The sequence below is a fragment of the Pangasianodon hypophthalmus genome, chromosome 10, assembly GCF_027358585.1.
Source record: "Pangasianodon hypophthalmus isolate fPanHyp1 chromosome 10, fPanHyp1.pri, whole genome shotgun sequence".
Lineage (NCBI taxonomy): Eukaryota > Metazoa > Chordata > Actinopteri > Siluriformes > Pangasiidae > Pangasianodon > Pangasianodon hypophthalmus.
Window position 1 is genome coordinate 21,518,558 of NC_069719.1, and position 17,072 is coordinate 21,535,629.

The 17,072-nt window shown below is 39.4% G+C and overlaps 1 protein-coding gene across 1 annotated transcript in view; it reads left to right on the plus strand.

The window, feature by feature from the left end:
• The first annotated feature begins 116 nt into the window (after window positions 1-116).
• sptbn5 (spectrin, beta, non-erythrocytic 5) overlaps window positions 117-17,072 on the plus strand; it is a 45,237-nt gene continuing 28,281 nt past the window's right edge. Inside the window, exons 1-22 of the mRNA XM_034307941.2 lie at window positions 117-334; window positions 1,300-1,425; window positions 4,695-4,862; window positions 5,032-5,148; window positions 5,314-5,471; window positions 6,561-6,789; window positions 9,576-10,210; window positions 10,426-10,564; window positions 11,434-11,657; window positions 11,852-12,005; window positions 12,140-12,340; window positions 12,485-12,691; window positions 13,424-13,586; window positions 13,674-13,810; window positions 13,955-14,158; window positions 14,803-14,955; window positions 15,052-15,182; window positions 15,367-15,618; window positions 15,750-16,037; window positions 16,221-16,464; window positions 16,632-16,771; window positions 16,867-16,966. Of these exons, the coding sequence (XP_034163832.2) occupies window positions 1,300-1,425; window positions 4,695-4,862; window positions 5,032-5,148; window positions 5,314-5,471; window positions 6,561-6,789; window positions 9,576-10,210; window positions 10,426-10,564; window positions 11,434-11,657; window positions 11,852-12,005; window positions 12,140-12,340; window positions 12,485-12,691; window positions 13,424-13,586; window positions 13,674-13,810; window positions 13,955-14,158; window positions 14,803-14,955; window positions 15,052-15,182; window positions 15,367-15,618; window positions 15,750-16,037; window positions 16,221-16,464; window positions 16,632-16,771; window positions 16,867-16,966 (4,170 nt within the window). The 5' untranslated portion in view covers window positions 117-334. The remainder of the gene's footprint in view (window positions 335-1,299; window positions 1,426-4,694; window positions 4,863-5,031; window positions 5,149-5,313; window positions 5,472-6,560; window positions 6,790-9,575; window positions 10,211-10,425; window positions 10,565-11,433; window positions 11,658-11,851; window positions 12,006-12,139; window positions 12,341-12,484; window positions 12,692-13,423; window positions 13,587-13,673; window positions 13,811-13,954; window positions 14,159-14,802; window positions 14,956-15,051; window positions 15,183-15,366; window positions 15,619-15,749; window positions 16,038-16,220; window positions 16,465-16,631; window positions 16,772-16,866; window positions 16,967-17,072) is intronic.

The window sequence follows — 17,072 nt, forward strand, 5'->3', positions numbered from 1 at the left end:
TGATTTATAGAGCTTTATAGATGTGGATCTCCCCTAATATGATCACTTTGTGATCTTCTTATCATTTTACGGCTAAAGTATTTCCTTAAAAGTGCAACTGCTGAATTGCATACTGCATTAAATATGATGTGCAACCTTTATCCCTGTCTGTTTACAGAGTCAGGTGAGAGATAGTTGCCCTCCCTGTCAAGCTACTACTTACAGTGGCTTCAAAGTTCAGTTCACTACTTCACTGATCAACCTGCAAGAAGGAGCTCGGTTAAAATCATGACTGTCTCCACATCTTAGATCGACGTTTGTTTGGGCTGAGAGCTCAGAAGAGGACGTTGTGAGGGTTTGTAAAAAAAATAAATAAAAAAAATGTTCAGTGCATTTGATATTATATTGCTATTTTTAATTAGTAGATATATGCAGTAGATATGTATTGGTATGTTTCAGTTCTATCTTTTGATCTTTACATAGCATATTTTACCTATAATGCATTGGATCACATTTTGGATCACACTTGAGTAAACTCTAGATCTAAATGCTTACATCAACGTACTGTATCTATAAAGATTACCTGTAGCATATTCTGTCTGTTACATTATATTAAGACATACAATGGAATAAGGATATTCTGGACAAATGCTGTTGCTTTTGTTATAAATCTATAAGTCTGATTTTAATGATAATTTAATGGCTACTAGCTTTAATTTTGATGACTCATATCATACCTGGCTGTAAAAGGGGTACCATAAAATACCAGGAATTTTTATTGTCCTTTGGATAAATTAAAACATGGAATGCGGAACCACATGAGTGATTAACAGACAAATTAACATAAAAAATTGATATCATTGATGATAACATTTGTTATTTGTATAATTAACTATAAAAAGTTTTTTTTTAATTCCTCTGCTCATTGTAAAGTTCAACACACTCAACAGTGAAGGCCTCAACTGCAGTATGAAGTGTGAAGCTTAATAATTAAGCTGATCCTGTGACTTAATTTAAGGGCACCATTCAGTGTGAAACCATAATACTGTAGCATATAAAGGAATATTTGACCAAAGAACCAAACTATGACCAAATTATGACCTCTTATGGATCTGTCATAATTCTGTTAAGAGACTGCTAGCATTCTGTTCATCAATAGCAATCGTGACATTTTAAGTAATCTTATAAAAAATAATACTATGTTGATTTTTAATGCTTAAATATACAGTTCTTCATTTATCACTTAATGATGAGTTTTTAAAGAAACCCACCTATATGGGTGTGTTATTTACTTCTGTGAACTTCGCTGTGATCTCACAGATGTCTGAGTTGGCAGGTGTAGATGAGTATGAGCATGGGCGCATTCGGGAGCTGCAGCAGCAGCGCATGGCCGTCCAGAAGAAGACCTACACCAAGTGGATGAACAGTGTCTTCTCTAAAAATGGGGTATGAACCAGAACAAGCCACATCTCACATGACCATTTTCAATGCAACATTATGCCTAACATTAAAGAAAAATATCTAACACAGTCATTGATAAAACATTCAGCATTTGAAGAAGAAAAGGTGTTTACAGTTCTATGCAAAAGTTAGGGCACCCCTGGCCAAATTACATATTTTATTGATTTTTTAAGTGAAAAGAAGTAAACACAACCTCTGCAGCAAACTATTTAAAAAAAAATTCTGCAAATGTTAATGCACAATTACATTATACTTGTTCAACTTAAAAAAAATTTAGAAAGTAACTTTGACGTGTGCAAAAGTTTGGACACCCTTCCAGTTGTTATTTGACTTACTAGGACACCATAAGCAGGTCAAGAATTGTCATTAGAAGTAATAAATCCAGAGCATAATAAATTCTCTGACTCTTCAAAACTTACAATAACAATCAGACTCCTCTAATCAGCTGACTGAAGATCTGAAAATGAAGCTACATGTCTACAAAGAGCAAGGCTATAAAAAAGATCAAAGCACTTCCAGCTCACAATTTCCACAAAATGTCATTATGAAATGGCAGTTAAAGGAAACTGTGGAAGTCAAGGCAAGATCTGGAAGACCAAGAAAGCTTTCAGATAGAGCTGCCTGTATGCTCTGGGCAGAAAGGCAAAGCAAAATGACAGCAAGGACCTGCAGGAAGGTTTAGCTACCACAGGAGACCACTCCAGGTACACCATTTTATTGTGCAGCTTGCTTGCACAAACATGATCAGGAGTCATCAGAAGCAAAGCTTACCTGTATATTATTACCTAGACAAGCTAGGGGCATTTTGAAAACAACTGCTGTGGACTGAAAATCAAAGTCTTTGGCTACAATCACCAAAGGTATGTTTAGAGAAAATAATGAGCAGCATTTGATGAAAAGAATACCTTGGGGTTATGTGGCAGCCAGTGGCACAGGAAATATCACACATGCCACAAATATTTTTTTTCCCTATTTTTATGTTAATCAAACATGAATAAATAAATAGTTTGCTGCAGTTGCGTTTACTTCTTTTCACTTCAAAAAGCAACAAAATATATAATTGGCTGGGGTGTGCAAACTTTTGCATATAACTGTATGTGCACCTAAGTACGTCCTCAACGTGTAAAGTTTTTACCCGTTTGAATGCTTTCACTACTTTTCCAGCATCTGTTACTTAGACCAATCCTTTATCTTCTGCTCTAACAGAAACTAGTCAATTAACACCTGGAAATTATGCCACATATCTTTTTTTGTCGTGATAACATGGTTGTTATCTACAATGATATAACATTAGCAAACATCACCTTAGTCTCGTGCCTCCTGTTTTCATTTGATCTACTGTTAAAATCCACCCTCCTCACACATGATGACTATAATTCGTGTTATCATAACTCATGTCAGTAAACATTTATGTGCTCATCTGATAAGTAAATGAGCAGTGAGGTTTGTTTCCGTAGGTTCCAAAGGCTCTTAAGATCAATCTTAATCAAACGGAAATTCTAAACACATATGTGGTACTAGCTAATTAAGCTAAACACATTTACCAGCTAATTTCCTCAAAGAATTACAGGTATATAATGTAGTATATAATGCAATGTTTGTTACTATTCGATTCAGTTTGATTTGTATAGTGCTTTTAACAATAGGCATTGTCACAAAGCAGCTTTAGAGAGATCCAGATGTGGATTTATTTCACTAATGAGCAAGCTAGAGGCAACAGTGACAAAGAGAAACAGTGCCTGAGACAACATGAGGAAGAAACCTTGAGAGGAACCAGACTCGAAAGAGAGCCCATCCTCTTCTGGATGACACCTGATAGAGGGATTATAAATCTTTACATTATACATACAGTACTAAGTGTGTTGAAAGGATGTTCAGTATGGGTATATTTTAAATAAGAGTCCTGGGATGAACTCGGAAGGGTCTTTATGATTACAGCAACATTTTATAGGTACTACAGGATCCAGGTGAGATTATCCACCAAAGCTTACTTCCCTTAATTAAACCTTTAATAGCATCATGGCATTCCTTTCTGTATTATACATGTAAAGAAGGACATTATTTCCGCTAATGCTGGAGGATAATTGGGGTGAACGACCTTTGAACTCCTTTGTAAGTTCAGTTATGTAACCGTCTGTTAGCATCTCAGTGAGGAAGAACATAAAACAAGGAGGAGAGGATATAGCTCGTAACTCAAGGTCTTGCATAAACATTTCAGCAATGCTGAAGCCAGGAAGGAAGAGGACCTTGCAGTGAGTGTCAACACTTAAATGCAGTACATTCGCTGTCATAACAGCGACAAAATAAATAAAGAATGAGCTAATTAATTCAGTAAATGATTCCAAAATGATTGGTAGTACTATAAATCAGCCGTTACTACATTGTACTGCTTGTTAGGGGCCAAGGAAGTATATTAATAGCTGTAAGGGGCTGACACAGACTTCATATGCTTTTTTACTTTCACTTGTTTGATTTTATTATTTCATTCATTCATTCATTCATTAATCTTCAGTAAGGGCTTTATCATGCTATGATGAATCAGGAGCCTACTGTTCCTTTTAAATAGCACGTGTCTGGTGATATGTGATCATCTACAGAGGTCCTAGGATGTTTTCCCCATAGTCCTAAACCAGGAAATGCACACAAACACACATTTGTCTGAGGAATGCTGTGAGTTTTCCCATTCAGTTCAGAGAAGATCTGGTCAGACACTAAACTCCCATAGCTCTTGCATTAGGGAGTGGTTATCAGGTTCTGAGTGGAACCGGCATGAAGGGAGGAGCGTGTGAATCATGCTGGAATAAAGCATGGTGGCCACTAGCCAAATGCAATATTCAAACCTTGCCCACTGCTCCAGGAGCACAGCACACAATACTTCCTGCCCCATCTAACCTTAAACTCTCTGGAAAACACCAGGAGCCAGTTCAACCTGTTCTCTGTGTGTTTAGACTTGGAATATGGGTCATAGGACATTAATTACTCACTGTATCCTGAGAGAAACAGTCACATACCTGTTCTTTTCCAATACGTTACAAAGGTTAACTTTTAATCTTGTCATTTTTCAGCTTCCTGAATCATCTAGATCCATAAAGAAATTTGGAAAGTGGGGAAATAACGGGGAAATAATATATTACAAAAGTAAATGAAACCTACGTGTTCATGCAAATCAGAATTTAATTTCACTTCTTATTTATGGCCTCATACAATTGACTTGACTTGTGCTGGTGAAGTAATACAGGTATCTCTCTGTTCAGGAAAAAGTTGTCCTGAATGATGTGTACACAGAGCTCAAGACCGGAGTGCATTTAGTGCGACTGTTGGAGCTCATCTCCAGGGAGAAGCTGCCCACTCCCAGCCGACGGACCCTCAGAGTACACTGCTTGGAGAACAACAGCATTGCCATAAACTTCCTCAAAACCAAGGTGCCATTGGCAGAATCAAATTAATAATTCTTAAACACCAAACAGGAAACAAACAATTATACAGCAATGAACAGTCTAAAATAATTTCTCTTCTAACATGTGGGTCTTTTCTTGGTGAGTATCCTTATTAATTATGACAGCCTTTAAAATGTCCCTTCTTTCCCTTTAGATCCGAGTCGATTTGATTGGACCCGAGAACATTGTGGATGGGGACAGAACCCTGATCCTGGGCCTCATCTGGATCATCATTCTCCGTTTCCAGATTGGAGCAATTAAGCTTGATGAGGTAGTGAACAAAAATACATGCATATAGTATATCTGTATGCCATGAAAGTTTGAGTTTGCACAGACGCAAAAAAGTGAAGGGACTTAGTTAGCATCTTTTCAGTGACTAATTCTTGACATGAATACAATCTGCTATAGCTGCATCCTGACTCTGTTCTGTTTCCAGGACAGTGGTAATGCCAGCTTAGCGCGCCGCTCGGCCAAGGAGGCTCTTCTGATATGGTGCCAAAGGAAGACTGCTGGCTATAACAATGTGAATGTTCAGGACTTTTCCAGCAGCTGGAGGGATGGACTGGCCTTCAATGCGCTCATCCACGCTCACCGGTAGTGTTTATGAAAACAGAGCCATCACTATACACTCACCGTCCACTTTAATAGGAACACCTGTACACCTGAACATTTATGCAGTTATCCATACAGCCAAGCAAGTGGCAGCAGGACAATGCATGAAATAATGCAGATACAGGTCAAGAGCTTCATTTATTGTTCACATCAAACATCAGAATGGGGAAAAATTTTGATCTCTGTGAGTTTAACTGTGGTATGGTTGTTGGTACCAAATGGTCTGGGTTGAGTATTTCAGAAACTGCTGAACTCCTGGGATTTCCACACACAACAGTCTCTAGAGTTTACACAGAATGGTGTGGAAAAACAAAACAACATTGACTGAGTAACAGTTCTGTGGGTGGGCACAGAAATCAGCTTGTTGATAAGAGAGGTCAGAGGAAAATGTCCAGATTGGTTCGAGGTGCCAGAAAGGATATGTATTTCAAATAATCACTATTTACAACTGTGGTGAGCAGAAAAGCATAGCAGCATGCACAAAACATCGAACTTTGAGGTGGATGGGCTACAACAACAGAAGACCATATTGGGTTCCACTCCTGTCAGCCAAAAACAGGAATGTGAGATGCTTTTCTGCTCACCACGGTTGTAAAGAGTGCTTATTTGAGTTACTATAGACTTCCTGCCAGCTCAGACAGTCTGGTCTCCTCTGCGCTCTCTCATCAACAATGTGTATCAGCCTGCAGACCCTCTGCTCACCAGATGTTTTTTGTTTTTTGCACCATTCTGTGTAAACTCTAGAGAATCTTGTGTTTATAATTCCCAGGAGATCAGAAGTTTCTGAAATACTCAAACAAGCCCTTCTGATACCAACATCCGTGCTACAATCAAAGTCACAGAGATCACACTTTTTCTTCATTCTGATGTTTGATGTGAACATTACCTGAAGCACTTGACCTGTATCTGCATGATTTTTTGCATTGTGCTGCAACCACATGATTGGCTGATTAGATAACTGCTTGAATGTGCCAGTGTTCCTAATAAAGTGGAAAGTAAGTGTATATTCAGCACGCATAGATTCAGCAATATATCTTCATCTATTAAGTCTGTGGTGGCTTTCTTTTCCAGGCCAGATCTATTTGATTACAATCGACTTCATCCAGATGAAGCAAGGAGGAACTTGGGACATGCTTTCAGCCTAGCTGAAAGTGAATTTGGCATCATGCAGCTACTTGACGTAGAGGACATAGTTGTTTCCCATCCTGATGAGAAGTCCATCATGACTTATGTCTCACTCTACTACCACTACTTCTCTAAAATGAAGCAGGGGAAAACCATCCAGAAAAGGATAGCCAAGGTCAGTTATACCAATAAAAGTCATGAAACAGACCTTAACATTTGATTTCCCCAATCACTGGATTTAATATCAGCCATTTAAAATAGTAGTTTCACAATATGTGCAGTTTGTGAATAGCATGGTCAATAGCAAGATACAACATGTACACACACAAAATATAAAATATAAAATACAATAAGTTAAATTAAATGTAGTAGTGCAGATATGGAACACAGGGTCGTAGTGGATTTTGAGCCTGGGAACACTGGGCGTGAAGCAGAAATACACCCTGGATGGGATGCCATTCCATCACAGGGCACCATGTACACAAATACATTCACACACACTTTCATACCTATATATAGCAGCCAATCTCACATTTAACCCGAGCTCGTGGTTAAAGAGGGGACCCTGGAGCTTCGAGGCAGTCATGCTACATGCTGTTCCACCGTGCCACCTGAAAACCAAAAATACACTTAACAAGCTAGCATGTTTGTTTTATAACAGACCAAATGCAAGAACATTAATAAGTGTTTTTACACACTAAGAATTAATAATCCATATATACACTATCTTGTGTACTCTACAGTGAATGAGGGCTGCACTCAGGGAGCCTGTGAATTATTATTATTGGATTTTACAGTAGGGCAGTAGGGAGGAGCTCTGGCTCTAATCAGATCAGCATAAGCTCAGCCCTGGTAATACACACAAGTGAGTAAGTAAGTCCCTACCCCACAGCAGAGTTAGAAAGATATTGAAATTGCATATTTCAGCATCATGACAGAAAAATACCTAACAGATTTGAGTTCAGAGGGAGGAAGGTTCTATTGTAGTGCTGGCTGGGGACTCATGGAGAAGTACAGTGGAGAGAAGTGTCCTGTTCTGCCTGTGCAGGAAAAGGATGACAGGATTGCTCACCACCACTTCCGTATGTGTGAATAGAACAGTACACTAGCTGTCACAGAGGTCTGTTAAATAATGACGCACACGTCGGTTCAGGAACTGCACCAGGCTGGGTCAGAGTTGGGGGCAGATTGGTGTTGAGACGAGACAGACGGCGTGTTTGTTTCCAGGTGTGGCCAGCCAGGTCATTGGTTGGCAATGTCTCTCATTGGGAGTTTCAGCAATCAGTGGCTGAGATGGCAGACTATGAGAGAGGTCATTATTAAACCACAAAGGAGTGTGTCAGCACTTCGAAAGGTGTGTATAAGTAGCTAGATATCAGTGTACTATGTTGATGTAACTAAAGGCTGCTCCAATACTTTCACACTCAGTTGTAGTTTGGAGATTACCGTAGCAATGGAGTCAAAATAGCATTGTGATCATATAACTTCTATGTACGTCTCAGGTGTCTGGCCAAAATAAATTTTGAAAAATATTTTGTCTTAAAACTTCATTATTTGTTAGACATTACCTGAAAATACAGAATACTATACATAAATACAGACAATACAGCATAATAGTGAACACTTAAAAAAAAAAGAAAAAAAAAAGGATGTAGTAGATATTTACAAAGTAGAAACATACCTAGAGAAACAATTTTCTTCATCTTCATAGAATGTACATTAAAATTATTGTGTACACTACTGCTCTTTCAGTTTATAGAAGTTTATCCCCTCTAACAGAGCTGCTTTATATATTATCATGTTTTCTATGTATACATACATTTAGTGGTACTTGTGCTAGGTAAGTCTGCATTAGAGGTGCACTTTGTAGGTATACAGTTTCTAAATGTAGTCCATCTATTGCTTTGCACAATTTGTCAGCCCTTCTGCTCTATTCATCAATGGAAAGGGCCACCACTAGATGACTGCTGACCAGATATTATTTGGGTGGTGGATCATTCTCAGCACAGCAGTAGCAGTGAGAGGGCAGCAGCAACTTAGTGTTTGTTGGGCTAGTATGAGCTATCAGACACAGCACCAATGTTGGGGGATATTAAGCCCTGTGTATTCTTACCTGTTGTTTTGTTAGACCTTCTTGTAGGTAGTCTTAGAGGCTTTTTCAGTTCTTGTTTTCCCTTTGTGTCACTCTCTAGATCGTCATCATTACACTGTTTTTGACCACAACACTGTGGTTAGCTAAATATTTTGGGTCTGTTCTTAACATCAGCTCGGGACATTGCACCTTGCCTCCAACAGAGTTCCCCTTCCCTGAGTAGTGAAGCACTTCACAAGCGCTTCCTGTTTACAAAGTATATAAAATGAACTTTAACTAAAAATCATTGTGAAGTCTTGCGAACTCTTGTGTGCGTACCTTCTGAGCCTTGTATATAGTGATTGATTTGTGTGTGCTTTGACACTTGCCTCGTACTTTGAGTACTTTTTAATGTTGTAATTTTGCCCATTGTGTTCAATGCTTGATTTTGTTTTGATCACTGCTCACCTTACAATCTTGACTTTTGGCTTGTGTATTGGATTGTCACCTAATAAACCTCTCCTGAGTCCTGTATGTTAAATCAGCAATGACATTGAGGTGTTTAAAATTCCAAGCAACACAGCTCCTTTGGATACCAATGTCACACACACTCCCACTCCAGTGTCACTGCTGTCCACCATCCAAATGATATATTGATACAGGTGGTTTTATGGTAGCCCTTTTCCAGTGTGGGTGGATGTGGGGGGTGACAAATTGCATAAAAACATGTAGATTATAGATCATGTAGATCATGTAACTACAAATTACATGTGGAAAGCACTCTACTGTAACTAAAGCTCTTTACAAGAAATTACCCTACTTATACTGATGGGAAAATCTGAAATGCAAGTCAGTCTGGAACCTGTGAACATTCTTCACTCTGCTTCCAGATTGTAGACCTCCTGAAAGAGCTGGATGACATGAAAAGGGAATATGAGCGCATGGTGTCTGACCTACTGCAATGGATCAGGGCCAAAATAGTGATGCTAGATGACCGTTCTTTCCCGAACTCCCTACCAGGCATGAAGCAGCTAGTGGCTTCCTTTAAGACATTCCGCACTGTGGAGAAGCCCCCTAAGTACCAGGAGAGAGGTGCTATTGAAGCCCACCTCTTCAGCCTGCGTACAAAGCTGATGGCCAACAATCAGCGTGCCTATGTTCCTCCAGAAGGCAAGACCCTAGGAGATATTGAGAGGACCTGGACCCTGCTGGAGAGGGCAGAGTATGAGAGGGAGCGCTACCTGCAGAATGCCCTCTTGAGGCTGGAGCAACTTGAACAACTGGCGCAGAAGTTTGGCCGCAAAGCCACGCTGAGGGAGGGCTACTTGGAGGATACACTGCAGTTGGTTCAGAAGGATGATTTGAAGCGACTGGAGACTCTGGAGGAAGCCCAGGTTGCAGCCAAAAAACTGGAAGCCTTATGGACTGATGTGCTGGCTCGAGAGCCTCGCTTTCAGGCTCTCAGTGAGATGGCAGCCATCATTGAGAGGGAGAATTACCATAGCAAGGAACAGATTGTCTGCAGGTGTGTTGACAGACTTTATCATTTGTGACATACAATACAATTACTTTATCTTTGATGGTGTTTTAGGGCCACTGTTTAAAAAATAAAAAATACTGTGACTTTTTCTTGAAATATTACGACTTTATTTTTTTAAACAGTGGCCCAGTTGTAACTATCTGTGCTCACTATAAGCAAATGGGAAGCATCTCTTCACTGTCCTTCACTGTGTACAACAGGCAAATGAATATCTCCAAAAAATGGCAAGCTCTGCTCCAGAAGTTCCAGCAGAAAAGAGATTCTGTTGGAGATGTCGTGAACACACTGGCTGTCTTCAAGGACACAGAGTTAATCTCTCTGGACCTCAAGGAGCTACAGGTTATTCTAAGCTTCAACTATTATTTAAGATTAATTCTCATTTAATTTAATAAACATAAGGCACTTTTTAGATACAGTGGATATAAAAAAAAGTCCACACACCCCTGTTGTGGTTTTTTGTGATGTAAAAAATGAAACCAATATAAATCATGTCAGATCTTTTTCCACCTTAAATGTGACCAACAAAATTCAAGTGAAAAACAAAATAGAAACATTTTAGGAAAAAAGAACTTTCAATTACCAGGGTGTGCACACTTGTGCAATCATTAACTAATACCTTGTTAAAGCACCTTTTGCTTGTAATACAGCACTCAGTCTTCTTGGGTAATAGTCTACCAACTTTTTGGGTAATAGTGAACCAACTAATCTTGATTTGGCAATTTTGGCCTGCAGGTTTTGTTCCAAAATAGATTGGTATTTGGGCCTATCCATGATTCCCTGCTGCAGAGAAGCAGCCCCACAGCATGATGCTGCCACCACCATGCTTCACTGTGGGTATGGTGTTAAGCTTTGGGTGATAAGCTGTCATGTTTTTGCACAAAACATATCTTTTAGAATTATGCCCAAAAAGTTTTACCTCTCATCAGACCATAACACATTTTGCCACATGGTTTGGGATGATTGTATGCATGACTGTATGTATGTTTTATGTTGATTTCATTTTTACATCAGGGATATGTAGACTTTTGTGTAGAAATTTTAACAGGGGTGTGTAGACTTTTTATATGCACTGTATACACTAATAAAGACACTCATTATTATTAAAAACCAAGTGATCCAACACATTACACATGCAGTATGAGTACTCAGTAATAGCAAAGTACCGAAAATCAAACTTAATGCAGTCTGCTGTGTTGTTTCACTCTTAGGTCCAGGCCGAGTCCTCTGACCTGGGGAAGCATTTACCAGAGGTGGAGGATCTACTTCAGAAACAAGAACTGTTGGACACCAAGATCATCTCTCTTGGAGAATCACTGAGTGCCATCAGCAGTAGTGCCTTAAGGGGGAAACACAGGGATGTTTCACAGGTTCAGAGAAGAGTGAAAGAACTTAACAGCCAGTACAACTCCCTCCTAGGTCTCAGCCAGAACAGGTAATGTCTTTGAATTTGAAATAACTTGATCAAGAATTTTTAGCCATTGTGAGTCTCTCAAACTTTCTTGCAACTTGGTGTTCTCCAGTCTGGTATTGTCATAATGAAGCATAATGATACTATGTACTGATATCAATGCCATTGTGTGGTTAGAGCAAAAAAAAATGTTTGAAAGATCATCTATCCTTTTAAAGACGGAGAGCCCTGGAAGGACAGCTGAAGCTCTTCGAGTTCTTCCATGACTGTGAGGAAGTGGAGGCATGGATCTATGAAAAGTGGCTTCTGGTGCAAGCAGCATCTTTGGGCAGAGACCTCAGTCAGATTGAACAAGCCATTCAGAACCATAAGGTTTGACCCTTTAAATAATAAAACACAAAAATGCTAAATGAATGCTACATAATCCAAACTAACTATTCACATGTGAATTATGTTGTTTTTAAGTAATAGCCTTAGAAATCCAAATGTTCTAATATTATTTGCAGACAGTGGAAGCAGAAGTGCAGTCACAAGAATCTCTGTGCTCCAAGGTTGTGACCAGGGGTCAAGAACTGTGTAGAGCGAGACACCCCAATGAGAGAGATATCCAGAAATGGATCCGGACCTTGCAGAAACAGTGGCAACAGCTTAGGGACCAAGTTACAAACCGCAAAAACAGACTGCATGCAGCCAGTGTTATCAAACAGGTTCTAGCTCCAGCTTCTACAGATTGTACAGCTAACTGGTAGACGCACAATAATTAGAATGTGCACTTTAAGAAAGCGCTTAAAATGTTTAACTATTACATTCATACAGAGTCTGTTTAACCTTCAACACTATTTTCCTTACAGTATTTTGCTGATGCAGCAGAGGCAAACTCATGGCTGAATGACCGCAAGCCCCTTCTAACTGATGAAGATCATGGAAAGGATGAGATGAGCACCATTGTCCTGCTCCAGCGTCACCAAAGACTGGAGAAGGAAATGGGGGCATATGCTTCAGAGGTGAAGAGGCTCGGTGAGCAAGCCCAGAGTGCTGCCCAGCTTGCTCCACTAACAGTGAGTAATAATCATCACTATAATTAATTAGCAATTACTTAATTACAAATATTTTTATCATCAGACTCTTTAGGGTTGCCATGATACATTTATAATCATATTGTATAACCAAGGATGGTGAAGCTGGAGCTCAATTTTAGTAAGAAACTTTCTATTTACCGGTCAGCCTGTTGAAATTATAGGTCGTGAATAAAAGAATACGATAGTGAGTACAGGCAGTGGAAGAGAGGTTCCTCTGCAGGGTTGCTGGTGATACTCTCTGTGACAGGGTGAGGAGCTCAACAATCCAGGAAAGCCTCAGAGCTGAGCTGGTGCTCCTCTGAATTGAGAGGAGCCAGCTGAGGCCATTTGGGCACCTTATAACATTTCCCCCTGGTGGTTCCTGGTACAGCTGTTTCAGGCATGTCTACAGGACCCGCTGGAGAAATCTCACAGCTGGCTTGAGAACATCTGGGGATCCTCGAGGAGGAGCTGTGATCTGTGGCCAGGAATAGAGAAGTCTAGACTAGTCTTCTCAGCCTTTTGCCACAGTGACTCACACCAGCAGAAGGAAAATGAAGGAGTGAATGAATGAATTAGTTAATATATTTGGGTTTTTTTGGAGTCTGTGTCTTTGCTTTTGAAGTCTATGGTTCTCAAGATCTTAAAATATTATGATTAATAATAAAATATAATAATATTATTAGGCAAAATGTAGTATTTCTTAACAAACATTCTTTCTGTTCCATTCAGACAGAACCTCAGCAGGGCAAAATGGTCCACTACAGTGATTCATCAGGAGATGAAAGAGAGACAGCGAAGGAAAAAGGGAGAATTTCAGTGAAAAGCAGAGAAAGCTCCCAGGCCTTACCACAAATGCAGGAATTTAATGCCAAAATTAGGTTCAAATACAGAGGTACAATTAACATGTAGTATTAAAGTGCTAATCTAATATGTATATTAACAATAGCACATACCTTATTGCAATGAACTTTTTGTTTAGGGATGAAATTAACCTGGGATCGTGGAGAAATGCTGACAATCCTCAGCAAAGAGAAAGACGATAAAATGCTTGTGCGAGATAGTAAAGGAAATCAACAATTGGTGCCTTCTACGTACATTACAGAGCTTCCTTCATCTGTAAGTCTTCATCACTCCATTAATCACTAAAAAGCAATTATATGCATTGTATATAATATAATGTACTTTTATGTATGCATGTCCTGTATGTCCTAATGTATTAACTCGTTATTTCTGCATGCCTTTTGACTTATGAAAATGCAGCAAGCCCCAACTGCACCTACAAATGTAGCTGCAGAGAACCAGACTCGGAAAGTGAGCCGGCCACGCCGCACCCGCTCCATGCGCAGGGGCACTGCTGAAATCTCAACCACCTCCATACCTGACCCCCATTTCCAGAAAGATACCATAGAAAATACACAGAGCAGCTTAGAGAAAGACTTTAACAGTCTCTGTCAACTACTGCAGGTAAATGAACACTGTCACACATAAAGTTTTATATGCGTTTACGGTTTATATCCATGTCTCTTGACAGTAGTCTGAACGTGGCAGACTACTGTCATTAACTAAATGCTGAGTTTGGCCACTCCGAAAGCATCTACATTTCCCTGGGAATCCGGAATGCTTCACCTTTGGCTGAGATTTCAGTTTTTGAGATTTTTTTAAATTTAGAGTTTTGATGTAAAACTATAACTTGAAATTCCAAACTATGCAAATCTTATCCACAGTAAATTGCAAATCTTACTCCTAGTAAGTTCGAATTAATGGAAACTGGCAAAATTGTACATTTATTCAATGCACCACAGAAAAAAATTAATGTATTCATATTCAAATATTACTGTCTGCTTTCAAGTTCTATAATATAGGTCAGAATATTTTTTCTTTCTTTCTTTTTTTAGTTAGGAGGAAATATCAAACAAGCCAACAGTATATCAGATTAATAATTCTTCAATGGAAAGATTTGTCTTAAAAAAAGAATTGTTATTTAACAAATGGTAAAAGATAGATACACAATACAATTATCATTTCAGGGAACCTAAATCTTATTCAAAATTGACCATTGTTAAGATGTTAAGGTTTAGAATATCACTGAATATTATTTTTACCTGTAGTATAAGAGAAAAATCTTGGATGAGACCGCTCGATTACATCGGTTTTATAATGCCTGTGAGGAGTTTGAGTCCTGGATGGAGGACAAGGAGAACATTCTTAACACTTTCAGCTCCAGTGCTGATAATACTGAGGCTGTGCAGGCCAAATTTGAGGTGGGTGTATTGAAAAAAAGAAGAAAAAAAGAAGATAAAAATGCATTACAGATAATTCATCATATAATTTAATTGTACTAAAATTTCCACACAAAGAATTTTCTTACAGAGCTGGCCAGTGGGAAGGGGCAGCTTGATGACATCACCAAATTGGGTGAAGAACTTGTGAAAAAGCAGCACAGCAAGAAGAGGGAGATTCAGTCCAGACATGCTCAGGTCACACAGAGGTAGGAGGAAATGGCTTTACACCCCACTGTCACTATAATGACTTCAGAATCTACATCTTTACTCTTATATCAAAACAAATGGGAAAAGAGAAAAAATTCCACGCAAAAAAATTTTTAACTACTGAAAATGTCAATGAATGTTGTACTGTACTGAAAAGAAAAAAAAAAAATACATTGTCCTCAGGTGGGAGCATATACAGGCCCTAAAGGATGAGAGGGCTCAAGAACTGCTCAGCTCAGCTGATATCAAGTCCTTCATGGACACTTGTGAAGATGCCAAATCCCAGCTCCTGGTAAAACTGGTCCAGCTGGATACGTCTGGTGTGGGCAGCTCAGCATCAGCCCTACAGGCTGAAGAACAGAGTCAGGCCCAGGCTGAAAGGGAGATCGAAGCCCTCGAGAGGAAGATAGAATACCTGAAGAGTGTGGCCAAAATGTGAGTCTCTGTGGCACACAGTGTTAAGGCCTAAAACCTAATGATAGACATTTTAAGGACATAATATAATAATCCTACAATTATAATGTTCTTCACTTCCTGTCACTGTGCTTGCCCTGCATATGTTACAGGAAGCATGACTGCAGCCCTGCAGAGAGTGCTGCTATCATGGAGGAGGTCTATGCTTTGGAGGAGCTGCTGCGGCAGGTCAAGGGCCAGGCTGCAAAAAAGCAGAGCATTATAGAGGAGGCTCAACGCCTGCAACTCTTCCAGAAGGAGTCCAGAGATTTGCTGCTATGGGCTGAGGCAGCGGGAGAGCGCTTGCTTGAAGATGAGAACAGCTCTGATGTTGCCTCCGCTCAAGCCTTGTTGACTGAAAACCAGGAACTGAGGCTAGAGATTGAGCAGCAGAGAGCAAGGTCTTGCAATACATGACTGCACCGATAAATAAACAAATATATCATTAAGGGATTTCAGAACAACTAAATGTTCTAAACTCCCTTGCATTATCTATTACAAAATATAGATATAGTGAGACAGAATAATTATATTTCAAAAAAGAAACATTTAAATACTGGCTATAATGGGCCATTTATTTTCAGATTGAAAAGCATGGAGAAGCTGGCCGAGTCTTTGGAGGCATCATCTGGAGGCAAATTTGCTAAGGATATCCGACAAACACTGGCTCAGTTGAACCAGAAATGGAGCAGGCTGGACAAACTCTGGTCCAGTCGAAACAGACGGTTAGAACAAGGACTTCAACTCCAGAAGTGGAACAAAGAGGCAGATCGAATAGATGCTACAATAGCTGGTCATGAAGCCAGGTTAAAGGTCAAAGACCTAGGGGTAAGATCATCTGTAATTGTTTGGGGAATCATTTAAGCTACAGCCCTATGCCAAAGGAGCAGTGGTGGAAATAATTATTTTAACCGTTCTGTTTCAAACTGCTTTTATGTTAGCTTGGTGATGAGGATGGTACATGTTTGTGTGTGTGTGTGTGTGTGTGTGTGTAGGACTCTGTGGATGGCGTTCACAGTTTGCTTGGCCGCCAAGAGGAGCTAGAGTGTTTGCTTGTAGCTCTTGACAAAAATATAAGTCTTTTTCAAGAGAGGAGTCAGGAGCTCATTGACAAATGCCACTTTGCATCCAAACAGTGAGGATAAACTTTCACTCCTAATTTCTGTTTTCCTGTATTTAATTTTAGTGTATTTATGAAATGTGCTATTACATTTTAATCTGTTCTCTCAGGATTCAGCAGCGATCCTGGGCCATTGAAGAACGAAACAAGAAGCTCAAAGACAGCTTCAAACAAAGAAATCTGGAATTACTTGCCTCCAAATCATACCAGGTATTACTACATCTGTATGATAGAGGAAACAGAGACTGCTGTCTATATATAAAATACAGCCAAGTAGACTGTTCACTGAAGTCAGTAGCATTGTCCAATAACTTAT